We start from the raw sequence: 28,000 nt of genomic DNA on the forward strand, positions 1-28,000 counted from the left end.
CGCCCGCCATGGCGCTGCCGGAGGCGGTGCCGGCGCTCGGGGAGCACCGCCCCGCGGGGGGCGGCCGGGGTCGGGGCCGGGGCCGGGGGCGTGGGGGCGTGGCTTCCCCCCACAGCTCGATCTCGAGTGGCGCCCCCAGCGAGGGTGAGATCGAGGCCGCCGGGTGGTGCGCGAAGGTGCCCAGACTGCGCATGCTCCGGTCGGCGCGGCCCGGCGTGGCGCAGGGGGCGGGCACAGAGCGCAGGCGCGCGGGGCACCCGGGGCTACCGGCTCTGGCGGCCATGGAGCGGAAAGGTGAGCGCCGCGCGGTCCCCCTCGTCCCCCCGGGGCGGTGCTCCCCCCCGGGCCCGCGCCCCCCCCCCCCCCCCCCCCGGGCCCGCCGCCCCTCACGCCTCTCTCTCTCCCGCTCTCTCCCTTAGTGCTGGCGCTGCAGGCCCGAAAGAAGCGGACCAAAGCCAAGAAGGACAAGGCCCAGAGGAAGTAAGTACGGCCCCCCCGGCTCCCCTCAGGCGGCAGCTCCAGCTGCTGGGCCGCGTCGCTGTCTCCCGCCGGCACCGCCGCCTCTGTTATCCCCTGGCCCTCCTCGCGGGGAAGACGGCTGCCGAGCCCTGGCGGGAGCCGAGCACACCCGGGGCGGAGGAGCGTGCAAACCCCTCGGGCTAAACGGGCTTTTAACACGAGTTTAATTGAAGACACGTTTCGCGGCATAGGCAGGGAGCTGGCGCGGCTAGTGGCCCGGGGCGGCGGGTTTTGCCGCCCTACTCTCCGCCGAGGCTGGTTTTCCCCAGAACTTCACGGTTCCTCGCCGTCCCCTGTCGTGGTTTCTTTGGCGGGCTGTGTACGGGGGAGCGGAGCTGCCTGGCTGTGTAAGGCGGCTCCCTCTTCCATGCGTCTGCCCTGAAACTCGATGATAGAGCTGCAGTTGTGCTTACCCGCTTCGTGTCGTGCTCTGTCCTTCCAGGCTCCTTCCCTCAGCCCCAGACTGTACCCGTTGGGGGTTCTAGTGTCCCCTCTCCTCTCTGGAGGCCCCGGAGCAGTTCAGTAACTGCTGGCTTTAGGAACCAGCTTCTCTTGACTCTCTCCCCGCTCCCACCCCCCCTTTTTTTTTTTTTAATCTTGCCATAGGAATGTTGTGATGTGTTGTTTACTTCTTTCTCTAACTTTGATGCTCTCGTGTGGCTTCTCTCCTACCACAGGAATTTCACAAGTCTTTATATGTGGTGAACTTTTGGATGCAGATACAAAAATTAAAAGATCTCGAGTAAATACTAAACAATGGCTCCCACCAGACTGCATTAAGTACCGCATTCAGTGCTGGTCGTGGATTCCTTTCTAGTGAAAAGTGATGTAAATCCTAGAGCCGGTTTTGTGTGCTCAGTAAAATGCTGCTTATTTGTGTAAAATCTCTGGTACCTCAGGAGGTTTTATACTCTCTGGTGCCTAGGAACCAAAGGTATTTAGTGAGTAAGGCTTTGAGGGTGGGAGTTGGAGGGGTTTTTCTTTAGGCCTAGAGTAACACTTTCTTAGTCACTTCCTCAGACAAATCACAGGGATTTTAAAAAATTTTCTGGTTGTCTCCAGCAGTGATTCAGTTGTTTTGAGATGGGGCTTCTGAGGGGTGAAGAGCATTAACTAAACTCTTTGGGAGATGTGCATTATGTTTTCGTGCTATTTTGTACATGTTCCTGGTATTTCTTGAAGATAGCATTAGGACAATTTTTGAAGAGCTCTCCTTTTTCTATAGTATTATCTGCATCCTAATTTCTGAATGAATAATCCATTGTTTAATTCTATAACTGTTACTGTTTTTTGGTTTTGTTTTTTTTTTTTTTCTTTTTCCTTGTCCGGCTGCAGACAAACAATACTGACTCTGCCCATAGAGTCCACAGTTGCAGTTGCGAAGACTGATTTCTGTGTAAATTCTGAGGTTGCTGAATGGTAACTTTCAGTGCTAGCATGTTTTTTTAAAGCATTCTTTTTTAACCATGTAGCCAGAACAGGTTAACTGCACTGCTGATTAGCTGTTGATTTTCCCACTAACCTTGATTTGAGTGGAGAACTATACTATTTGTAAAATGCTGCATTTATCTTCTTAAACTACATGCTTCAACTCTGTTTTCTGGTACCATAGGTTTATTAGATCCTGCCTCAGCAATGAAAGAAACTTGCATGTACTTTATGCTGTACGTTGTACAACAAAAAGAACCCGGTGTCAGCCTCTAACTTTAGATGCAGTTCCATGACATTTATGCTATTTACATACAAAGCTGCTCTAGTTAGATCTTCTAAAATAAGCTTAACTGGGTTGTTACAAGACTTTTTCCATAAAATGTAAACCTGAAACCACATGGAATGTCCTTTTAACATCTAATGTTCCATGGTAGTTGGTTAGATCACACACATGTAATTTTTTCTGTATGAAGGGCAGTAAAAAGCATGAAACAGCTGATTTTAAAAGATTAGGGTTGGTAAGTATTAGGAATTATCTTATTATGGATAAGTATAAAAATGCAGAGAATGTTCTGAAGGGATTTAAAGCAATTCAAAATATCTTTCACTTTAGAAATGAGCTATACCTGCTTTAAATTTCCCTGTCAACCCAATCTGGTTAAAAACAGGAAAAAAAAACACTTGGAAAAGTTAAAATAATTAAAATGGACTGTGTATAGTACAAAACTGAAAAGTTACTGCTTCTTTCATCATTCAGTAGTTAAAATTGCTGCTATTTAGGTTCAGACAAGACCAGCCTAAACTGGTTATTTACAGAAAACCCTTGTAAATACTAATTATGATTCCGTGTATAAGATTTTTTTTTTAATGGGAAGGTCAACCAAGTTCTTAATTTTCTGCAAATTCCAGATGTTCCTATTTCTTCCCAGCCTTCCCATCTTAAAAGTTTTATTTGATATCAGTGAAGGAGTGAGTGCATTTATCCTAACATGCTCTTCTGTAGAAAGAGAGCAGGCAAAGTTTCTTGGTAATATGAAGGTGAGGTACCTGTGTCTTCCCACTCCAGTAAAACTACCCCAAATCTTTTGGTAATCTGGAAGAATTATTAAAGCAGCTGTCTCAAATATTTGCTTAGGAAGCTGCTTCTTGCCTAGCCTGCTTGTTGGTTCCATGTCTGCCATTGTAGAGTAGGAAGAATATCATAGCTGTGTACCTTTGCTCAGCTCCTGTTTCCATAAGAATTGAGGAGAAGGAAGGAGAGGGAGAGTGACAGCTGAATGCCTTGGAGGGACAAAAAGCAAGCCTAGATACAGGGAGATCCTGAGTTCTAATGTTGACTATCACTGGGTTGCTTTGTGGCCTTGAGTGAAACACTGATGTCAGTTTCTTCTTATCTCAGCCTTTTCAATCAAAAAGGCAAGGAATTAGTATTAAAATTGCTTTCATTAAATTATTTTTAGAAAATGAGAGCAAGCTTCTACTTGGCCTTTTCCTTAATATCAAGAATATGTCAGGAAATAAGCATGTCAAAGCTTTAGTTGCTAATAAAACATAGGGAGTTTGGTATGTAGGCTACTGCAATGTATGTTGCTGCCAAAAGATAGCATTTCATGAGGTGTGAACATCTCAGGCACTAACAGTCAGTTGATTCCCAAAGACACTCAAAAAAGCCTGTCTTTAAAAAAGGAGCTTGTAGGCTTACAAGCTTTTTTCTTACTAAAACTTTAGTAACTTAGACTGTGAACTCTTCGGACAGCTGTATCTGGTGAGGTGCATTCAGGTAGTTATTTTTGCCCAGTTGTCAAAAATGCAGAAGATTTTTGCAGTTCTTAGTTTGAAGCAGTTATCAATATCTTTGGAGTTCAGCATTGGTAGACAAATGTGTTAGGCGTAATATATGCACTGGTCCTTAGGAAGGTGGGGAAGCTGCACAGTACTTTCCCGGGAACAGTTTTTGTGCTAGTTTTCCTCGTATGACTTCTAGGGAACTGAAAACAGAATTTCTGTGTTCCGGTGTTTTGTGAGCTGTGTTGGATGGGGATGTCCATGAACTCAGCAGGAGGAAGGAGCGATGGGCGTTCCAACAGTTCAGCCTTTCATCGGCCACGAGGTGGCTGTTTCTTGCTTTGCACGTTCAATAGCACAGACCAGGCCACGTGTGTACTTGTAATACCTTGGTGCAGCAAGGTAGTGTGTGTTTAGGAAGCAGTGCAGGCTAACAGGAGATTACAAGCTTGATTTTTGAAGGCTCCACATGCTGTTTGGAGGGGAATGTTGCTTTGAGTTAGCTCTAGCATGGATAGAACATCCATTCCTGGCTGAAGTGGTGCTGGAGCATGCCATCTACATGGTTTCATTTGAAAGAGATTAATTTCCTATGCTATGAGACTGTTGTGCTATGTGAACAAAAGCCCAATATGTGAGGAAGATCTGGTATTTACTTCAAAACTAGGCTTCTGTTTGAAAATAAAAGCTTCTATTTGAACTAAAATACAAATATAGGTGTACTTTGCTAATGGCTCTGGTAATTTGTAATGGAATCAGGCACTTGTGACTGTTAGACCATAATTGCCGGTAAAATACTGTGGCTTTTTTTCTGTCTACATTGTATGTTGCAAACCCTTAGAAGTGCAAACTGTTCTCTTTGTCCTAGGAAAAAATGACTCTTTAGGTTACTACTGAGATTAAGACCCAGAATTTAAAAACTAGGTGAAAAAACCCACACAGATTCAAAGCAGTTAGAGAAACAGACAAGAAACTGAACAAATAGTTCTGTATTATAGCTCACTTTCTCTGAAATGAAGAAAATAAGTGTATTACTAGAACTGCGCTACAAGTCTGTATGATGTGTAGATGATGGGTATTTCATTGGCAGGCCCAGATGATAATACTGCTTCATCAAGTCCAGTGTCTTGCTTCAGCAGTCTTCTATGTTTCAGGAAAAGTTGGCCTACTCATGCACAAAACCAGCAGTTCTGTGTAAGCGGTGTTGAACTGATTGTGCCTCAAAGCAGAACATTTTATTACTGTAAGCATGAATAACTACAAAGGTCATGGCAGCCATACAGTTACAGTATGTGGCTTGTTCTGAAAAACGTACGTGATCTGAAGTACTTTCTTCTAATTCTGCGTGGACTGGTGAATTTACTTAATCCTTTCTTACAGGCTCTACTGAGCGGGATATATTTTTTCACAGGACTTTCAATAGTTCCTCTGGCTCCCTCTGCTCCCAGAGTGAGGGCAGTGGCAGAGATGAGTTGGTACAGTACTGCTGTCTTGCTGCTTCTTCCTCTTCCCAAATGCATGCAATATTCAGTATTTTCAAGAAGCTGGTTTACAGTTATTTGTAATTTTCTGGCCAGGCTCTTGACATGCAGTGAAGCCTCACTTCTTTCTTCCTCCTCAATAGAATTGCTATGAAGAGAGGAAGTTGGTAATTTTTCCATCTATGCAGTCTGGGGAGCAGAAAATTCCTAGTAGTCTGATACTTTCCAGTTTGTTATTGCATGTCTTGCTTGTATCACTTTCCTGCTGTCTTTGAGGAGCCCTGGAGTTCTGAGAGGCCTCTCGGGTTCTTTCTCAGCTTCCTTATTCAAAACTTTGCCTGGGATCAGGATCTTGGATTATGTTTTCCTCACTCGTCTTTCATAATTAATACCAGGGCTACATCTTTAGTAAGTATTTTGAACATACCTTTAAGGTAGAGTCAGAATGCTTTGCCCACAAGATTTTTTTCATTCGAATACAGAAGTGATTATTGGACTATGACAGGACACAACTTGAAGATCTGCTGGTTTCCATGGAAGTCCCTTGTTTTGTAATAGCTGGAATAGCAGATGGTTCTACAAACAGCTTGTTAAATGCTTCTGTGGGTGCGTGGGTACGGGGAGCAAGAAACTTGATTGCCTCTGTTATTTGTGCGTTAGTACCGTTCTCATGTGAAATTCATTATTACTTATCTTCAAACTGAGCTCCCACAGATCCACTAAACAAAAATATGTCTTTGTGCCTCTGAATGCCATTCTTTCAAAACTAAATGTTAGACCATCTCCAGTCCTCTCTAAGTTCTCAACAGTGGTATTCTGGTAGCTCTGGGATGGCTGCCCTACAGCAGCAAGTATTGTGGATCTGCCATGCTGGCAGAAAATGGCAGTTCTTTATTCAGAAAAATAGGGATGGAAGAGTGAGTGAATTGCAATAATCACAATATAATGTGGATTGTAGACTTGTAAGTCCCCCACAATCTGTGATGTATAATTCCCCCAAGTCCCCTCAAATGCTTAAAAATTTCTTGAGCAGAAGGGTAAAGTGCATACTAGCAGGAAAGTACTTTTATAATTTCAGACCTGAATTCATACTGAAAGTTTGAGTCTAAACAGTTAAAATATTTATCGAACACTCAGTTTGCCAGCGGATCTGCATGTCAACATGTTGGAGGCTGGCACCAGAAGCAGTCATTCTGACTACATGTGCCTTAATATGATCATGAGATGCACTCTGGCCAAGCATACTTCCCTTAAAGAGACATTATCTTGGTGCACGGATGTGAATACGGGAGAGAGATTTTAAATCCTGGCTTTTCACCATGCCATACGGAGCTTTTTTATCCTCCTCCCCAAATGAAAACAAGGAATCCTTAATAGCGCTTGAAGCAAGATCTTGCTGTGGTGGGTGTACAGCCCTGGAAATCATTGGCTGGATGGTTAAAGTGGAAAGCAACGCTTCCTTCAGCAAGAGTCCCAGGGTGTGTTATAGTACTCTTATCTGCATCTCTTACAGTATGAGCTGGATTCGTCATTAGTCTTACATTAGCGAATTGAATTCTGTTTGGGGATGTTTCATGTGTGTAATTGGAGCTCACAAATAAAGGATGACTTTATAAAGATTGTGCTGCAGGCGGCTTAAAAGTCATTTAGGAAAGCAATTGTCTTCACTTTCCTGCGGGTAGGCGTCATCTCTGCTAATATCAAGGGAATGGCAAACTGAGGTAAAGAGGAGTAAGGACTATCTTTTTTGTTAGCACATATGTAAAGAAGATAGGTGTGGCAACAGTGATTTTTATTAAATGTACACTGCCTTCCTTGCTTGAAGGTGGACGGGGTCTGCCTTTGTGTCTGTTCAAAGCAGGTAGATAGGTAGCATGGACAGTATTTCTGCTGTTTTGGGGACAAGGAAAAATACTTATTTCCTGTACAAAATAAGAGTTTTGAAGAAGTTGCTCTTAATGCTCTTAAATAGGAGAACAAAACACCTCTCTTCCAGCATTTTGTCATGTAAGTTATCGGGGTGGAGAAAACAAGTTCTGAGTTTTGACGGTGAAGTTGCATGTGGAGACTTGGCTGTTATGATGGCTTGACTAGTAATTTATAGAGAACAGTAAAGGAGCCCATGCCAGTGCCTCTCCACAGCACAATGAGCGCTGCTTTTTAATTGCACTGTCTGTACTACTGGGCATGGCTGTGGTCTCCCTTCTTCGCATCCTCCTGATGCTGTTGGATCTACCTCAGTTTAAATCTGTAAGAACACACGTTGTGCGATTGAGGCTTCTTTATTGTTTTTTACCTTATTTTTAGCATGTGGACCAGATAAGTGATTCTATGGGAAACTGGCAAGAGAATACAAAAGTGTGTTTTCCAGACTCTTTGAACACCTTTTGTAATGAACGAGCAAGTGACTGAAATCTTAGTTCCTGCAAATAACTGTTACTGTCCCTATGCATTGCAGAGGTGAGCAGAGTTGTCAGGTGATACATTCAATGAACATGGGGCGAAATCTTGTCTACAGTGGAAAATTTTGCATGTTGTTAACACCTCTTCTAACGTGAAGAGGTTTGGCATTGCTAAACTCTTAAAAGGATGCTCTAACTTCATTGAGCTTTTAAGGTGAAAATACTTTAGATATACTATCAGATGAATCCAATTCTTCTTTTAAACCTCTTGATGTAAAACTGCAGAGCCAGCTTCAGCATGTCTTTCACTAATAAGCAGTCCTTCCTAGCAGAGAAAAATCTCTAAATTATTACTTGCTATGTCACAATGTTGCTGACTTGTTTCCCCTATCACTTACATAAACCAGCAGGATAAACAGGCACAGGAAATGGCTGGTAATTCTTCTACGTCGTGGGAGGATGATGTTAAGTGCCTGCTGCTGTGAAAAACAGTTCACCTTTTTAAAGATTTGACTCCTTCTCCTGCCTTTTTTATTACTTTTAAGCATAAAGAATAAGTTTTTCTTGTTACTCTGGATGGGGAGGTTTGGAATTACTTCAGAAAAATTAATTTTTACTTTGAACGCCTTTTCTCTTCTGTGTGATTGTGCTGGCATTTCTGTATCAAAAGGATTGGACTGTTGGCAATTACCATGATCCTTGTCTTCATCTGAGCTTTGAATCCAGTGGACTGTTGAATACACAAATAAAACAGGCTTGTTCAGGAAGATGAAACAAAGTATCTGACTGAATTTCTAATTTCATTAGAGGGAAGACTGAGACAGGTAAACATCAAGACAATGAGATGAATCTATTTATGCTCAACCCCTAACATGACTGAATTTGCAGGAAGATCATCTGAGAGCAACCCCCAGCCTTGCTGCAAGGCCCTTTACCTGCAATGCAGTGCTGTACATCTGCAGCTAGGTGGTGGAGGCAAATCCCTCTTCTCCCTCACTCTTGCACAAAGCTTTGCTGTGTTCGAGAAGAACCAGCCCCTCCGCCTGCCGTTGATGTCCCCCTGCTTCCTGAACAGTGTGGCATCTGATTTTTAATGGCTCTTTCGAAAACTATTGGGCTGTCTTCGGGAATATCTTTATCAATGGGAGGCCGTGCTTCATGCAGGTAGGTTACCCTCTTTAATTTTTTTTTTTTTTGTCTCGTGAATCTGCAGTTCTTCAGGCATTCCTGAGAGAATAAGGACTTTTGGGGGGTCTCTAGATGTGGATTCACACGAATCCCATAAAAGATCTAGCATTTTGCCTTAGCATTGCTGTACTGCATTGTTTTCCTTAAGTAAAATATTGCTATGTAGTTGCAGAGAGACCCTGCAAATCCAGTTAATTCTCATGATTAATTAGCACATTGAGGGAGCAAAAGTAAAAGGTGTTCTTAAGTAGAACAGAGGTAGCTATAAAAAAAGTACCCTAGAACACTTGATTTTTAATGTATAAACCATTAACCGTTTTTTATAGGCTCCCTATATATTTTATCTGCATTTTGCAATATTGCTGACAGCTGTTTCAGCTGTCATCTTTAAATACTGGCTATGGATTTTTCTGCTGTCCTTAGCAGCCTTTTGTGCCTTCTATAGTACAGTCTGTGTGAGCGAAGCAGACAGATGAGGGTTGTGGTTTTGTGTATCAGTTTGGTATTAATATGTATTCTGCACTGATTAAGTCTCTCTCGATCTGTATCTCCAGTTGACATGGTCATTTTGGGCGAAGAAGATAGTGGGATGTAGTAACATCTAATGAATTTTCACAGGAAGGCAAAGGAATGAGATATGTTTTGGAGGTGATTTCATAAAGGAAATAGCACTGTAGAAATGTATGTGACCTGAATATGGCTCACTATCACATTAGTTGGTGTAATAGATTATAATATAGTGAAATGCTTTTGGATCCCCAGGACAGACTCGGATGCAGACTACAGGGTGTGTTGTGTACAAGGTTGTCAGTGGCATGATTCGTCAGCCCTTTCTTAGGAGGTGTACAGAAAGCTTTGAAGAGAATGGGGTTTAGTGCTTCCAGTAACTTCTTCCTTGATGCATGAAATATTACTATTATTGAAAAGCACTGGGACTGCAGAATGGCATGATGTTTCTGTCTGCATCAGTGGTTCTTAAGATGAATTTTCTTTGAATCCATTCTAATGCCTTACATCTTGCACACTTATAGAAGTGAAAATCTTGAAACAGCATTGGGGAGAATTACTCTTTACTACTTACGCTATGGGTGTGGCTACTGGTCTTAAATTCTCCTTTCTATCCAATTCTGTGGTTTGGTTTTCTTTACCCTGTCTATAGGACTTGTTACATATGATCATCCAGTCTCCCTTTCAACCATTCTGTCCATGGCCCTTTCTTGCCTTTGCTATCTGCTCTTAATTTGGGGATAGTCTATGACTTTATTCGTAGCTCAGTTGTCCCCAAAGGAATGCAGCAGTTCTAAAGTAGCTTTTTGACCTCCAAGACTTGCCCCCCGCCCCACCCCCGGTTTCCTTCTTCTTACCCTCAACTTGTAATTCTGTGGCTCTTGGGGGAAGAAGTCTAAATGCTAAATATCTTGGGGCTGGATCAAGCTATGGGGTTGTTAATAAATGTCTTATTAGCTTGGCAGCAGTGGAATGGACTGCCTGGCAGTCCTGTTTTATGGTTCGGGACCACTAATCCGTGTTGCTTATCTGTTCCCAAATTAAAAAATCAGCAGGACTTAATAGCTCTGATAACAGACTGAAAGTAAATGTCGGGTGGTTTGGTCATGCCCAGGATGAGCTTTGTAGCTCCTCTTTGCTTTAATGAACTTCAGTTCCACGTTGTAAATGGCAGAATATGTGATTTGTTCCTTTTCATGCTCCATAGATATTTAAGATGGCTGTAGTTTTAATGTGTAATAATGTATTTAATGTACGAAGTCTCAGCAGAGTGCATGCGTAGCAGGTAAATGCTGAACATTCATTCTACTGTTTAACTACTCAACATTGAAATATTACATTTGCCCCATGGATTAAGATTAGTTAGTATGGCCATGATATGATGCACAGGACTCCAACTCGGTTAGAAGCTATAAAAACTGCATCGGAAAGCCCACATGCATTAGCATGTCCACTGGCATAACCAGTGGCTGTCTCAGCAGTTACTCCTTTGAGCAAAATGAGTTGAATTTGAAATAGAGTGGTGGAAGGCATCAGTTATATCTGCTGCTTCACTGGAGCGATAGTTTCAATGCAAGAAACTTCTGCTAAGTCACACTGACCGGGAAGCTCATTGTAAAGAATGTTATCTCGTGCTTGTGTGTCATTGCTGTAAAGAAAATCATTGCCCACCTCTTTCAACAACTCCAGCTTTTTTAATATCTCATACTTCTAAGAAAAGAAAAGCTTAATGTTGATATCCTGCAGTACTTTGCCATTAAATCTTGCCAATGCAAACGGGCTGTAAGCATTGTTTTTACTATAAATGCTTGCTTTGTACAAAAGAATATTGAAGATTAAGCTTTGTAGACATTTAACCATTCCCTGTAATGCTTTGTGAAGTAAATAACTTACCTGTTTTAGTATTATCATTTCATGAGCTGTTTGGATGTAAGCAGTGTGCTGCCATGAAGAAGGAGTTGGGGCACAGGGGGCGATAGCAATATGTTTTGGCTCAGGGAACTCGAACACATCTTAAATGCGTGAGAGCAATGAGGTGGCCTTTGCCAATGTGATCTTCACAAGCAGGAACTTAGAGTAGCATGTTTGGTGAAAAGTTAAACACACAAAGTTAATGTTTTTATGAATGTAGGAGTGGAAAGAAAAATTACCATCTCGGTGCCTGATTTCAATCCCTCTGCAATGGCAAGCTCTCGGATGGCTTTATAGAACATCTGCTCTGCATACGCCCACTCTCCTTAGTTCAGACAACTGTAACAAACTTTAGACCTTCAGTGAAGAGACAAACTAGAAACACAGCTAACACATGAAGACAGGAGCAATCGAGGGCAATATTAGGGATTTTAGAGTTCTAAAGTGGTAGAAGCAGAAGGATTGTTAAATGTTCATTTGAGTGAAAGGGACAAAGGGCACAAGTTCTAAAACACTTGGTAAATTTTTTTTCAAGAGGAGTAAGAATTAATTGATGGTAGTCTTTAAAATAACATTCATCAACATTTAAATATTAAGGTTTTATATGAGGTAACAGCTTAAAATATAAATTTGCGTTAGAAAAGTCCTCACTGAATGAAAGGCTGAGAAGGGGTTCAAAGAGACTAATATTTTGGTGGGATCACTGAGTTTTTAACTCGCTATCTTGTCTGGCCTTTTCTTTGTTCCTCTGTAAAAGCAAATCTAGGGCATTAAGTTGTATTTCTCACTAGTATATGAAAAATTGTTTCTATCTACCTTGATACTAGCTCAGGAGTAAAAGCATTTAAATGTGAAAATAGTTTTTCTGAAGGCTGAATATTGCATCTCCTCCATTATCAGCAATCCCTCACATGAAGTGAAAGCTACCGAACTGAAGAGTAATGTGTGTGAGACATGCAGTGTGTTCTCTTTCAGACCCGACACTCAGCATCGAGGCCCTGCTGCTCATTCAGAGAATGATCTTCCAGAGCAAGAGGAAGAAATCCTGGGATCAGATGACGATGAACAAGAGGATCCAAATGATTACTGTAAAGGTGAGAACTTGCCAGTTTAAGGTGCAGAATTTTCAATATAACCAAGAAATTCCCTCCATTTCCCATCTACTATAGAGAATGAAAAGAGACTCCCTCTTACTTAAAGTGTTTTTTGAAACTGCATGACAATAATAACATTTTTCAAGCTAACCTGAAACGGCAAAACTGTTCTCCAAGGTTCCCTCTGTCATCAGTCAAGATTTGAATTGGAGAGCTGTTTTTAATGCATGTGTTTAAACCTGTTAGTTTTTCCTCTGTGCCAGAGGGCTTTCAAAATTGGTAAAAACAAGTAGGCATTCAATTTCTTTTTGATTTTCATCAGAAAAATGGCAACTTCAAATCCTTCAAATCAGTTTCAAATTCTTCACTGTTTTCTTTTGAAGATCATAATCTTAGTAGCCATTGTTCAGATAACTTTGTGTCTGCAAATATAGTCTTCCATTGTTTCTCTGAGTAGAAGCTAAATACAGAGCGAGTGGAAATACTACAGTATATAATCCAATATCAAAAGGGTCAGGCTGTTTTTTAACATAGCAAATACTTTAAAAAAGACGTAACACTGATCATACAAATTCAACTGATCAATTAGTTGAAGCTTGAATGTGTGCCACCACCTCCAAGCGCTCTGTAAGATTAATTCTGTGATACTATTTATTGTATATATTGAATAAGACAGAGGGATGAGCATATAACAAATGCCATATATGTGTATAAAAACAAAAAGCAAAGTAGAAATAGCACAGGGAACTTCAGTTGCAATGTTTCTTACACTTCAGTGCTTTACTTCAAAGCATTTATGTTACTTTTAGCATGCTATCCAAATATTTGTGGGATTTTGTTTGTTGTAAAGCAAGTGGGAAGAAGAAAGCCATTGTGTGAATTAGCAATTGGTGCAGCTGTCACTGTTGTAACTGAAATCTTTAAGTGAAGAAAAGAGGCTTCTGCTGCTTGAGCTAATGAAGTAATGGATAGCAATTCTATGTCTTGTTTGTGAACCAGTCAATCAAGAGAGATTAAATTTCCTGGCAAAGCATGCATTTCATGGGTGATATTTGCTGACCACAACTGAATAGTAAGAGCCTGGAATCTAGGGTGTAATTCCAGGTTCTGGCAAAAATTTATACCTTAACAATTACAGATTCTTCTCTTCATTTGGTTTTCTGCCAGTTCCCTTGTGTCTTTGTCTGGCTTTTCACATCTTCACTTCCATCATGGAATCTTCCTGCATAGTCAGCAGCTGAGAGACACTAGGGCTATGGGGAGGAGACTTCAGTTTCCAGTGGTGATGTTAAATGGCAATGTGCCTTTCAGTCAGGGAAGCAGTTGCATGGGAAACTCTGTTGGGATCTTGGGTTCAGTACTCTTTCACGTTACAAGGATAGAGCATGCAAAAGCAATGCTGATATTTAGCTGTAAGATTCTATTACCGAGCGTCATAAGCTGTGTTTTCCAAAGGTGGTCAGCCTAGCAGACTTCAGATGCTTTCACTGAGAAAATAATCTTTTGTGATGCTGCAGTGATGACCTACAATGAAAAGGAGGAAAAGTCAGTCATTCTAGTTCAGTTATATTAAAAAGATACTTTTCAGTCAACTAGAGGGCTGTTAACAGCTCTTCCTCTGACATACTGTATATTTGTTCTAGCAAGATCCAATTAAAGAAACATTTGCATTTGTTTATATGATTAAAAATTTAAGCACATCAAATAAGTCTGCCTCAAGTTGTGATGCTTGTTCCACATGCCTGCCCTTCAGCACTTGTGTGATCTCTTGGAATATAAACTTCCCACTGATTTTCTAGGTGGTTATCACCTCGTGAAAATAGGAGATCTCTTTAATGGACGATACCATGTGATTCGGAAGCTTGGATGGGGCCACTTCTCCACTGTGTGGCTAGCTTGGGATATCCAGTAAGTCTTTCTGATCCAGTTAGTGTTTCTGGTGGGAATGTACAGCATTGCACAAACATGATCAGAAGGCATCTTTTTACTTTTAGATAAAAACACAAAACATAGCTGTCCACATCCTGATACAGAAGTTTCTTTTGATATTGTGCATGCAAGTGTGTGGGAGGGAGTTAACAGGACAAACCATATATGTGGAAAGAGTGCTCTTGTGTTCAGCAGTCTCTGACCTATTATTTCATTTTGAGAAATGACTAACATGGATGTCCTATAAAAAGAGACCCAAAGACAATCTTCATGAGTGCTTAAACCTTATTTTTTCCATGATGCCTTAAATATGTAGCACTTTTTTCTGTGCAAAGGAATTAGGATAATCCTGGAGAATAAGTTCTTTGTATGAGTGTTAACAGTCTCCAATTTACTTACCGTGTGTGTAGAGGGAGGAGATTTGTGGCAATGAAGGTGGTGAAGAGTGCAGAGCACTACACAGAGACAGCACTGGATGAAATCAAGTTGCTAAAATCGGTGAGTGCCTGAGAGGTTTTTTTAAATTAATTTTGGAGAGTTCACATTAGTCACGTGCTTGATATTTCTGGATCATCTAGCTGCAAAGAATTTGGATAGGAACCTAACAGTAGTGCTGTAGATCTGGCTTCAAAATATATTCTTGCCTGGTAATTACCTCAAGGAACACAAAATTAATCCTCCTTTTCTCTGCAGGTCCGCAACAGTGATCCAAATGATCCAAGTAAAGAGAGAGTTGTTCAGTTATTAGATGACTTCAAGATTTCAGGGGTTAATGGTTCTCATATCCTTTTGTGGAATAAAGGCAAAGAATTGCATAAAGATGGGAGTTTGCTGGGTAGCCATCATGTCGGGGCTGGTGAGCAATGCCCAGGCATCCCTTTCACTGCCCAAGGAAACCTGCTGTAGAATCATCTGCCTCAAAACTGCCTGCTAAGCTCAGATCCAGAATGATCAGTCAATCTGACATAATGTGCGTTAAGTCATGGAGATGGTACTGCTTAGTCATGCTTGAGATATGAGAGATGGGGTCGCTACATCTGACTTGTGAATCAGGACTGAATGGCTTAGTGTCCAAGATACCTTTGTGGAAAGAGAGCCCATCTCTCTCAATGCCTCAATTTTGCAAGCAGCAAGTAAAGCAGTACAAAATGTTAAGATGAGTAATTAAAAATAGCAAACACATGCAGTCTATAGCTTGATAATAAGGTGGTTTTCCAGTTACAGAAGCATCTTACCTTGGACTTTATAAACATTGTTAGGATGTTTAAAGTGTATTGCTTTGAAAACCCCCTGTAGTTCTGTGAACAGCCTTCTAATAGGCAGCGATTTCTGGCAAGGCCTAATAATGCATCATTAAAATTTGAAAGTTGGTCTTTCGTGGATGTTTCCGCTTTGCAGTACCTTGAATTTTATTTCAGTGAGAATTAGTGGGCTGCTTGAGAGAATCGAGCTGTAGGTTATAAATGTTCTAACGCTTTTAGCAAACAGTAGCTCCATAATGTATTTCCTCTAACTTTTTCCTGGTACATAGCACCGAGTAAACATTGACTTGATCTTGTATTTCTTTCACTCTTGTGAAACGCATGCCTTCTGCCAGTGTAGAAGAAAAGCAGCCTAATAAACTCCTAGAAGTTTGACTTCTAAAGAAAAGGCATAATACTGAATATGTCACTAGAGTGACTGTAGCTGCTGAGGTCTTATAGACAAAAAGCAGATAATGTAAATATTGCTGAAGTCCAGGCTTGTCAAAAGTTTGTTTTGCTGGTAAAGAGGCAAGAGAGGGCGGAGAAGGTAACTCAGTTGTTCTAAAGATGACTTATGAAATGGAAATTTTATTATCTTTTCAGGTAATGCTGGTACAGAGAGATCTGGCATCGAGTTTTGCCTGGGGCAAGAGCCTAGGCTGTTCCAAAATGTACAGTGTTGGCTTGAAGCTGTCTCAATACTAGCAGGAAATACTAATACACACTTGCTTGTCTAACTGGCTTCCACTCAAAGCAGGAGATTGCTACTGCTGCATTAGGACCATTGTCCTACCCAACTTGATCCTTCTGTATTTTAGGTTTTAGATAACAACACTGACGTGTAGGATAGGGTGGTGCTGTTAAGGAAGGCAGCTTCTCTAAGCTGTGTCAGAAGGATGAGGGTTCTTTAATATAAAATGCTTAACTGGTATGGATTTCTTTTGATCCTCAGTCTTGGGAATTCAGGACTCCTTGGGTCAGACTGTCCATATTTTTCCTTGACTGAGTTCCAGATATCTGTATGGTGTTTGAAGTTCTAGGGCATCATCTCCTGAAGTGGATCATCAAGTCAAATTATCAGGGGCTTCCGCTCCCTTGTGTCAAAAAGATCATCAAACAGGTAAGTTCCAGTTCTGACTGCACTGTTCCCCTCGACCCGGTGAGAACTCTCTCACTAATCTTTCTTAGATCCAAGAAAACAAAAGTTAAAAATCTGGTATTTCCTGCATGCAACCAAATCATTCTTGGGTTAATATTTCCTTCCTCTACTGCAAAAGCCTTCTGCTACAGATTATTTATTTTCTGACACTTAAACCATGACGGAAGGCCAGCTTTGCTTTTAACCTCTTCTTACCCTGGTTATTCCTCATAAGTGCAAGTATTTTTTAAAAACTCTGTCACAGTAAGTACAGTGCTTAATGATGGGAAGAGCAAGAGAAACCTGTTCTTCCTACTGGATGGCTGCCTAAGAAGAAATATCTTTCTGCATGTGGGAGGAGGAAAACATGATTTTATTGTAGGGTATTAAGATTAGACTTTCAACTGTAGTAAGTTAAGTTATGAAGGTAAAGAGACAATATTTTAAATTCAGAGCTGAAATCTGTATGTGAATCTATATTTTCTGGAACTGAGTAGTAACACTAATCACATCAGCTCTAATCTGGAGTATTCTCAAAGATGGAAGTCATTCAGGTTTATTGGTTACCCTAGACAATGTATTGGTCATCCTAGGCAATTTTGCATTTTCACTTCACTCTCAATTTACTCATTCTCTGCTTTTTCTAATGATTAATTTCCTTCTCTCCTGTCTGCAGGTTCTTCAGGGTCTGGATTACTTGCACACAAAATGTCGAATCATTCATACAGATATTAAACCTGAGAACATTCTTCTGTGTGTTAACGACCAGTATATCCGCAGGCTGGCTGCAGAAGCAACAGAGTGGCAGAGATCTGGGGCTCCCCCACCATCTGGCTCTGCAGGTGCTTTTTTCCTGAGAATTTGGCTCCCTCAGGCCCCCAAATCATAACTGATTTCACTAGGGAACACTTCCTAATTGAGTACAGTGGAACAATAATGCAAATAACCTCTGAAAAGCCAACTGGAAATTGTGAAGTTAGTTGTAAGTTGTAAACTCAAAGATGATCAGGAAGGCAGTCATTTGCATAAGAAAAATGGAGGGAGGATTACATGCATGCTGGCACCTGCTTCTAACACAGCTAATCTGGCACTGATGAAGTGGTAGGGCAATCAGTCTTATATAGCACACCCCTGCATAAATGCTAATGCACTCAAAATAGTGCTGGAGTGAAAATGTGGTGAGGTACAGATTTTCTTCAAAAGTTAATTTTCTTTCTTTGTGTGATGCTGAAAATGCATTTCATTAAGGTCTCAAGAAAATCATTTACCTGTTGTCAGTTTGCAGAAGTCCTAAAAACTTGTAACAGAAACAGCTTCCTTGACATGCTAACATGCCTAAAGATCTGAGAGCAAATTTTCTCTTGTTCCTACTTCTTTGTGTTCCTCCTCGCAATATCCATCTGTACCAGTGTGTAGTTTTTCAAGAACTACTGCAGTGTGCATTCGAAAGCTCTGTCAGTCATAATCTCACAACACCAATGTTTAGCTGAGCCCATCATAGCATAGCTTAGCTCAGGCAAGCTCCCTTAACTTTGGTATTTTAATGCTTTGGTTTGCATTTTCTTTTCAGTAGAATGTATAATGCATGCAGTAAAAGAAGCTGCATGACAGGAAGTTTAAGTCTTTTATATCAGTCAAGCAAGTCTACTATCTGGAATGTTAATGATGCATCTACTCATTTAATGTTTTTATCTTTTTTTTTATTATTCTTTCTGTACTTTTGTAGAGAAATGAGCCTTCAAAATAACATTTGCTGATATCTTTACAATGTTGTTACCAAACCACATAGCAAAAAGCTTACATTAGGATAAGAATGCAGTTGCAGTTTTTGACTATAAACATACTAATTTGCTGATCTTCCTTTCCCTTTCAGTGAGCACTGCACCACAGCCAAAACCAGTAAGTGTAATAGCTTTCATGCGTAAGCATCCATCTACTTACAGTATCTGCTGCATTGTTTGATAATGCAGTCAGCATTAAGGGAAAGCAACCTTATAGTATCAGAAGGAAAAGTCTGATTTGTGTTTGTCATAGACATAAGCATCAGGTTCAATGCTGTCTTGGAGATGTAAGTAGTACTAGCTCATATATCACCAGAACGAGTAGTCTTTTTGGTGGTCTCAAGGTCTGTTGTGAAGGTGACTGTTGTCTGTAGAGTCTGAGATCCCTCATTTGGCAAATACTGTAGGTTTCTCAGGTCAGGACAGAAATGCACTGATAAGAGCCATAGACAACTGCTCCAAAAACCTTAATATCTGCTTTTTATTTGGGAGAAGAACGGTCTCCAGAGTTTTCATCCCGGACTGCTTCCTCAGCTCTAAAATAAATTTAAAACTTGATGCATTTTAGCTTTATTGAAATATGAAATGCTAAGTCCAATTCCCCTGCTTGCTTCTGTGTAGGCTGACAAAATGTCAAAGAATAAAAAAAAGAAATTGAAAAAAAAGCAGAAACGGCAGGCTGAGTTATTAGAGAAGCGAATGCAAGAGATAGAGGAAATGGAGAAGGAAGCAAGCCCTGGCCAGACACAGCCTGAAGAGGAGGAAGAAGCTCAGAGCCCTCTGGAAATGCTCGTAAAAGTTAGTCCACCAGAGGAAAATGTCAGCAAAAAGACAGGTATGGACCTAAAGTATTGCTAAAGTAGCATAGTGTTGTCCTTTCACTCATGCTGGCATGAGTAGAGTGAGCACCTTTAGTACAGGTGGCCATTGTCATTTAATGTGTTTGCGTTGTGTTCTACCCATCTAAAGAGGTTAGGAAATTTCCTGTTACAAGTTGAATTAATGAATGATTGTGTTCAGTTAGTTACATTTTGAGAACTACCTACTTCTGAGGGCTCCCTGAACAAGCCTCAGCTATTACTTTATTTAGACATATTCTGCTATCTTCTCCTTTTCCACTCTTCCAGCTGAAGTCATTGTACGAGAGCAATCTATTCTAATGGAAAGCAGCGTGGAAAAATGTGTAACGGAAATAAATTGCAATGGAGTGATACAAATGACAGACTTCCCAGACTCCGGCAGTCAAGGGTCTGTGCGACTTGAGGATGACCTTCGTAATGCCAATGACTGTGGCGATCACCGTCACGCACAGAAGGAGAACTTCCATAGTTGTAATTACAGTCAGCGTAATGGTGACTCAGAGAACAGGCCTCAAGAAGCAATGTTGGACTCGTTCGTGCCCTTAGTTTCAGAAGATTCCATGTTGTGTCAGCCCACGTCCAACGAAGAGCGATCATTCAATGAGCAGGAGATTAACCATTTGCAAGAAAGCATCCGGACAGAGATACCTTCAGAGGATGAGAATGAGAATAATAGCCCGTCAGATGACAAAGGTATAAGAAGAACCCTGTGAGAAAGGACTCCTTTCTCCTTGATGTGGGAGAGTGGTGTTGCAACACTTCATCAGAGTATTAATAGAAACCTCTGTTTTGTAGGCTGAAGTGATCAGAACCACCTGTTTGAGACTTTTCCTGCCAGGAGTAATTAACCTGACAGTCCTACTCAGACATTTGCTGCTTGTAGCTTCCAATTGTAGCTGTACCTTAGTTTTGACTATTGAATGCATAAGTATTCCCACTTTTTAAAAGTACCTATGCATTTGTTTTTCAGTATAAGAACATTTCCTCCTTTGTATCAGGTGTTGCTTATGTGATTTTCATTAGTAGTTAGAAATGTAAATCTACAAATTGTCACTGGCTGTTAAATTACGGGATAAGTACTGTTCAGTGTGTTCTGATAGTTTTGTTCTTAACATGGAACACAGGTAACTCCTCTCAGTTACTCGAGATGAATAAATGTTTTCCCAGAACTGGAAATGCAGCGTGACTGAAACAAAGCTTATACAGCATAGGAAAAAAAACTTCTCCAATGCTTTTGTTTAAATATAATTTGTTCGGGGGGGGGGGACACCAACTGTAAGTCTTGTAGGTTTAGGAGAACATAAGACATGCAATAGTGTACAGCAGTTTAAACGCATTCCAGGTGTGTGTGTTTTAAAAACTTGAATCAATTGATAAAACTTTCCTTTTTTGCATCTTTGAGTCAAGGTCAGGTGAAGCATATCTGCTTGGAGAAGGAGGGAGAAGCTAACATTTGTACTTCATTTTAAAAAAAATTTCTGTAGCATTTCTGTGGCAGAGTACTGCTGGGGAGTTATATAGATGAAAAGTAGCGAGTGAAATTTAAAGATTTTGAAACTTGAACTGCATTTAGTTGGATGCCCCTGCTAGATAACTAGGTGTATCTTGCTTCTCGCAGCTCCCTCCCAAATTGCTTTAGAGCTACAGCTGGATGTAATTTAGTGACTCAATATTTTTGCTCTCTTGACAATGCTGTGTCATTGAGATTTTCCCAATATATACTTTAGCTCTTGTAACCGTTTGCGTTGCAGCAGTGAGTGATGGGTATGTCAAAAAGATGCTATAATATGTAGACTCTCCTTCTTCAAAGATTTAGGAAGACATAAGGGTTGAGAGGCTTGTTTTGTTTCTGGCAATGCCCTTATTTAAAAAGCCTGTCTAGATGTAGATGGGCTGTGCAAAGAGGGCTGGGAAACAGTCACTGTTGCATATGCTTACTTGTCCTTCTGCTTTGTAACACCAGTCAGGTCTTAATGGTGGTAGCTCTGGTGTTCATAGTGCAGACTGGTGCTGATTTTTATACCTAGGCTTTGGGGAGGGGAAAGTTCAGATCCATAAGCAAAACCCTTCCTGGGTAGGGAGAGGGCAATAGGATTTGGATGACAGATGGTGACACTGTCTGCATAGTTTTAATCAGCTGTTGTACATGTTGCCTCTAGGAAAATCAACTGCTGGGAATTTCCTTCTTAATCCTCTTGAGCCCAAGAATGCAGATAAGCTCAAAGTGAAGATAGCTGACCTAGGAAATGCCTGCTGGGTGGTAAGTTTACAATCTTTTCACATTGGCTGTTTAAACCTGCTAATTCATTTGCAGTATGCCAAGATGGAAAAGAATCTGTAAAATAGAATCTATCTTAGACCTGTCTGTCAAAGTGGTGACAGTTTGAAACTATGTTGGGGAAAAGAGGGGGGAGCAGGGACGCAAAGAAGGAAATGGTCCTCTAACATAGGATTTCAGCCTGCGTTCTGGGTGCCTCACTGGTCATTAGATTACCTCTGATGGGCCTGTGAACAGTGTCACATGTAATGTGTAGAAGTCTGCATATGTGAAACTTCTGAAGGGTCTGTAGCTCTCCTGCAGAATGAGAAAGTTGCAAGCAATTGCTTTGATGTGCTAGTTCTGTAGTTTATAATCTTGTCAAACCATTTCAGTGGATTCATGAGCACATGAAAGAGACTCATAAATAGTTTTATTCTTTGATGGTTGTGCTGTGCTGCTTTTAAATGTTTGACATTTCAAATAGAAGAAACTTCTATTTTGCTTGTCGTCTTAAATGGCAAAATACTTCAGATCTTACGGAAGAGATGAGTCTCAAACTCAGAATTGCACATCAGGCTTGCAGCATCTGGCAACGTGGTCTCTTACATTGGTGTTGCTTTAAGGTAGCTGAATCATGGCCTATCTATCTGTCATGATTGGATAGGAGAGGATGCAGCTTCTGGAACAGTCTTCCCGTATTCTATTTCTGTGGCTTGCTTTCCTCTAAGTTGCTGGACTGTTTTACTTGAGGAGTGTCTCATGTAGAGCATTTAAACAGTACTTGTAGGAATATAAGGAAATATTTAATGAGGATATAAAATTCAGATGAAATGTAATGGGAATGAGCTTTGATCTGCTCTGGCCTTCCAGGTTGTTGATTCTCCTGTTTTAAACAGTCTCTAACTGTTTAGTAAAATATTTCTTCTATTTAGCACAAGCACTTCACTGAAGACATTCAGACAAGACAGTACCGATCCTTGGAGGTATTGATAGGATCGGGGTATAATACCCCTGCTGACATCTGGAGCACGGCATGTATGGTGAGTGGTGTCATCCAGGGGATTTTAAACTGTTTCTGCAGAGCATTCTGGGAAACTCATGTATGCTGTGCCCTCTGGACTGCTGAGTCACTAGCCAAGCCTGGCAAAAAACCCTCACAGGTGTTCAGCCAGCTTCCAGACTTGCTGAATACCAAGTTTCCATACTGAAGTTGTTTGGGTTTTTTTTGCCATGTGTGGCTTTCATTTTGAAAGTTAGTTTTGTTGTACAGCACCATCAGATTTCAAATATGATTGTATTTTTGTCATCACGCTTTGTGGAAAAATGAGACAACTATGCAATTCCGAAGACAGAATCTTTTTATATAAAGAGCCTTTCTGCTGCATCCGGCACTGTTTCACAGATGTCTTCTTCAGTATAATTTAATATTTTAATCATATGCATCCTCTGCATGTTTGGAATGATTTTATAATCTGAGTAATGCTGAGATGAGGCTGAAGCTGTTCCTGTAATAGCTGGCAAATGTAAACTATGGCGATTAAAAAAAAAAAAGTCTAGTCTGTTACTGCGTGTGCCTCTTTGATGTCTCTATTCTGTGTTTTCTACAAATCGAAGCTTGGTTTTTCTATTTTAAGCTTGGAAAACAGTGATCAAAATAATTTTCACTGTCTTGGAAAACAAACTGTGATTTTGATGAATGTGGTAAAAGAGAATGCTATGGGGTCGCGTTGACTCTGCAGAACGCGTGGCCAAAATTACACAGTGGTTACTCCGAGTGCCTAGTTCAATAGTTTGACAACAGCAGTCTGTAAAGAAAACTAAGAATATAGAAGGTCAGAGGTACTGTTTTGCATACAAGTGAATATGTAAAGGGTAAATGTGTCATGGAATTTAGGAGTGGTGAGTTGAAATGAATGCAAATGTTTTTCTCATTTAGAACATGTTTTTGTATCTACAGACAAATGTTCAGAGATTAACTGCTTGAAAAATGTTTTTTAATATCTGAAATTTGGGGAGAGAGGAGAATCTTTGGAAAAAACAAAACAAAACAAAAAAACCCAAACCAAAACAAAAAAAAACCCACACTAGAGTTTGGACATGACATCATTTTGCAAAATGCTGTTGAGGTGGAAGAGTGGCTAAGCATGTGAAATGCCTTAACTTTGTACAGTTTCACACAAGTGTACTGCATTATGCTGTGATCCAGAATTCATCATAGATATGCCTATGATGTTTTTTAATGCATTTGTTAAAATGTTGCAAAGTAATTGCACATCTTAAGATGGTAATGGTGTACTAGAGTCTTGCAGGCTATTCTTCCCACTGCTTTGCTTCTGGCCCACAGAGATACGCAGAATCAACCTGCAGCAAGTCTAACAGTGTGTGAAGTGTATTAAAGTGATTTAATGTGCTCATTTCTGTTTGTTTAGGCTTTTGAGTTAGCAACAGGAGACTATCTGTTTGAGCCTCATTCTGGGGAAGATTACTCACGGGATGAAGGTGTGTTTGTCTAAGTCTTTCCTTTTTAAAATGGGACATGAAATACAATGGTTGCTTCTTCAGAATGAGCCTTCTCTTATGAGTTAGCAATGCAAAGACTCCTTGCAAAAAGATTGTTTACTGAAATTGGCACCAACTGTGCTCGAGCCTCTGTGGTAAAACACCATGCAATAAAGTCCATGTTCTTGTTCTGGTGTTTCCCATTCCTCTTACCACTGGATTTCTCTATCCTGCTTCTCAAACTGATCATGCCTCAAATTGCCCTTACCTTTTTTCCTCCTTGCCCCTTGACTTTGTTGTTGCTTAGTGTAATCTGATTTCAGGTGGATCTCAAAATAATTTTAAGGAAGATAATGTCTTTATTCTTATATTCCAGAGAAGGAAACTGGGGCATAGAGATGTGTGGATGGGTCTCATTGTCTTTTCTTTTGAAAAATGCAGATCACATTGCATTGATCATAGAACTTCTGGGGAAAATACCTCGCAAGCTCATTTTGGCAGGAAAATATTCCAAGGAGTTTTTCACCAAAAAAGGTAAAAGGAAACAAAGCAAATGTCACTTATCCCCTCATCCCCTGCTCCAAATACACAAGAGTGCCTTGCTGAAAATACCAATTAACAATAGATGCTAGCAAAGATGCCTCTTTAAGTCTTTCCTTTGTTTTATGAAAGGCTTTCTCAGTGAAACTGCAGCTAAATATAAGGCATTCTTGTCTAACTGCTAAAAGTACCCTGCGTCCTAGTACTTGACATCTTGGTGTAGATCAAATGCAGCAGGTAGAAAAACAGTACTGTAGATATTTCTTCAGACTTGATTTGGCTTTATTTAGCTGATCTTTGTCAACTAGAAGTGTTGACTCACTTTTGAAGTCTTCTCTAGACAACTTTGTTCCATTTCTAGCATGCCAGTCATCTAAATAGTGCCTTGTATCCTGAGCCATGTTGCTCAGGACACGTTATACCATTATCATAAAGCCCTAAATACCCCAGAAATGTATTGAGTCTCAAGAAGAAGGTTTTGACCTAGTTTAATACTTTTTTTTCGTAAAACAAACCCTTTTTTGTTAGTACTATATTGCTTCCTCAAACAGTGCTGCAGGTATTCCAAAGTCAATGGCACAGTGTTTATCTGTCATGTCAACCGGTATAACTGGTGATTTAATGAAGTTAAACAATATTTGCTGATACTGGATCAGAAATAGCAGAAGGGAAAAAAGAAGCCTTCAAGGAAGTACATTTCTAGAACAATCTTCAAAAGCAGATAGAAAAGGTGTTTTAGTGTAACGTATTTCTTCCTTCAGCATGCCCTACCGTTTTATACTCCCAATGCCCGACTATTCAGAACAGTTTCTGCATTCAGTCTGTCTTGTTTAGATGTTCAGCCTATTTTACTCAGCTGCTCTGTTCCCATGTCTTGCATTTAACCTGTCTCTCTTGGTTTTCAGGTGATCTGAAGCACATCACCAAACTGAAGCCCTGGGGCCTTTTTGAAGTCTTGGTGGAAAAATACGAGTGGTCCCAAGATGAGGCAGCTGCATTCACAGACTTCTTATTGCCGATGTTGGAGCTGATCCCAGAGAAACGAGCTACAGCAGCAGAGTGTCTCAGGCACCCCTGGCTTAACTCATAGAGGCTTCAACCCAATGCTACAGCACTACACTCTGGTTTACAGCATAGTGTACACGCACCCAACTGCCCCTTCCCAGATCCATTTTTTTTTCCTTGTTCATTTTCAGTGTGAAGTTCTTCCTTCAAGGCTTCCAAGATTTTAGATAAATCTAAACTGTTCTGCTGAGTTTGCTTGTGTGACTCAATGGGGACTCTCCTCAGCCAGTGGCCATCATCTGTGTTTTGCCTTGATTGGGCTTCGCCAAAGACTAATTGACTAGAATATGAAGTTTTTTTCTGAGTCTCCTCGCTGCTAATCACCGTGTGCTACAGATGTGAGCTCACCTGTGCTCAGATATGCTCCCTTAGCTAAATTTCAACTCTCCTTTCTTCATGAGGGGAATGTGAAGATCTGAATGCCTCCTTATCTCACTGACTCAGGAGTCAATTTCTTGCTGTTCATCCAGTAGCTAGCAATGGGGTGAGAAGTAACAGATGGCACCAAGGTGGTGCTAGTTCCTTGTAGAGCAAAGACCTCCAAATCCTCCATCATTTTCTAGGTGTCTCCTGTATTCGTTGCTTTCCAGTCACATAACTTTTCTTTAGTTCTAGCTGCTTAAATCTTTTCAAAAGAGCTATTTAAACCTAGGTTTTAGTATCCTTTCTTTCTTCAAAGTGCCCTGCCCCTTTACTTTTTCCTTCCCCGTGCCAGATAGTCAAAATAGTTTCTGAACTCGGTGATATTTTCTACTTTAATGCCTGTGACTAAAAGGTGACAAGCAAAATGAGCAAAAGCTGGAACTGACTCAATGCACAATCTTCAGCATGCAGATGGGTGCACCCTTTGGCTGCAGAGAGGTAGCCTGTTGCAGGCAACTCTTCTGATGTTTTAGTGAGCTATAAGATTTTTTGTTTTTATCCCTTACTGGCACTTTTTTGCCTTGCTTGAGGTGGTTGCTGTAGCCGTGAGAGATTGGCTTTCACTGATGCAGTCTACTCTGGCTCTTAATTTTTGACCATTCACTTTTTCCCAAGAAAAGGGTGGCAGCCATGCTATAGCCCTTGACTTTCAAAATCAACACTTAAAGGCCTGGTGTAAAGATTTCTTTTCCTTTAGCTTGCTTCAGGTGCTAGCCTTCAGAAATAACTTCCTGGGATGGGACTGCCTTTTATTTTCTGGGCCATTAGCACAAGGAGAGCTAGCAGAAGTGGAACAGAACTGACTTTTCTATGTAGATACTGGATTAGAAGCTGTTTCTAGAGTTACCCCAAGTAAAAATGTTCTGTGGGGTTTCTATATAAACTTCTCAGAGGGGGTTGGATATAATGAGTAAATGGGTTAATTTTAATTAAAAGTTAAATCACTGTGGCATTTGATAGTTTTATGATGGCTTCTTTTAGACTTGCCCATCCTATTACAGATTCAGTGCATCCTACTCTACTCTAAAGCAAAATTTGGCAACGTTGAGACTTCAGAGGCACTTCCTTACCCTGGACCAAACAGGCCTTTGGATTCATGGTGGCTCTGAGAGGACAGAAGTTGCTGCAGGAGCATGCTGGAGGCCACACAGAGATGCTATCCGAGACGATTACATTGCCAAAGCTGCCAAGACCACTGTTATGTGTCGCTTCTGTATGTGTGTCTGGAAATCCTGGTTCGTAAGGATTGTTCATTCATAAACCTTGGTGTCATTTAATCCACTTGAAAAGAGTTTCTCCACTCCAATGTCTGATTGGGCTTATTAATGCAATGATGCTGCATGTTCTTTTAGGGGTAGATCAGGTTCTCTATGCATATAATCTAAAATTAAAGGAAGGTAACCTACCAAAAGAGTTTTAAACTGTTGATTTGACTTTTTTTTCCCTTTCAGCTGGAGTTTTCCAGTTGTGTGTCACTTCCATATCTGTTACAGAAGGACTGCAGACAGGACTGGGTTCCAAAATACCTACTGTCTACATACTGTGAAGATACGTTGGCAGGGCAAACAACTTCTGTTGTCTTGAAAGCTCACCCGGTCCTGTGTACTTGAGACTGGCTGATTAAAGAACTTTTCCTAGAAGGGGTCTGCGTACTTCGACTCTGAGAGCTCCTTCCCGTCCTTCCCTACCCTCTGCCACCCCTGACTGGAGGAGGAGGTTTTTTACTGTGATAGCCAAGGCTAGAGCCAGCTTTGTGAGTTGAAGACCAGCAGAAGCAGCTGTCAGGATTCAGTCTTGTACTGTGTGCTCGTTCACTTGGGGTTTGTTAAATTTCCAAATTGCTGTAAAGTGCTCACACTAAAGGATTTATACTTGCTGTGTCAGTCTAAAACCTGAAGGAAAATACATTTTTATTCTTTCTACTTGGGTGCTTTGTCTTTTTT

General features: G+C 40.8%; 1 protein-coding gene across 6 annotated transcripts; it reads left to right on the forward strand.

Moving 5' to 3' along the window:
- Nucleotides 1-8: 8 nt before the first annotated feature.
- Nucleotides 9-27,997, forward strand: SRPK1 (SRSF protein kinase 1; the record flags this gene model as incomplete). Of its 6 annotated transcripts, none has more annotated exons than XR_014230188.1 (17): nt 9-294; nt 420-480; nt 12,200-12,318; nt 14,118-14,226; nt 14,658-14,745; nt 14,941-15,028; nt 16,505-16,611; nt 17,306-17,471; nt 18,503-18,528; nt 19,032-19,245; nt 19,538-19,963; nt 21,430-21,530; nt 22,463-22,570; nt 23,960-24,029; nt 24,471-24,563; nt 25,475-27,292; nt 27,509-27,996. XR_014230188.1 is itself a non-coding variant. In XM_082330256.1 (16 exons), 16 exons carry the CDS (start codon nt 9-11, stop codon nt 25,657-25,659), a joined length of 2,247 nt encoding a protein of 748 aa, XP_082186382.1. In that variant the 3' UTR covers nt 25,660-27,997. The 6 variants fall into 6 exon arrangements, 2 of the variants coding, with proteins under 2 accessions (XP_082186382.1, XP_082186383.1); XR_014230189.1 differs by having other exon boundaries at nt 27,551-27,996; XR_014230190.1 differs by having other exon boundaries at nt 25,475-27,270.
- Nucleotides 27,998-28,000: the final 3 nt, after the last annotated feature.

The sequence above is a fragment of the Platalea leucorodia genome (assembly GCF_965183815.1).
Source record: "Platalea leucorodia genome assembly, chromosome: 19".
NCBI classification, from domain to species: domain Eukaryota; kingdom Metazoa; phylum Chordata; class Aves; order Pelecaniformes; family Threskiornithidae; genus Platalea; species Platalea leucorodia.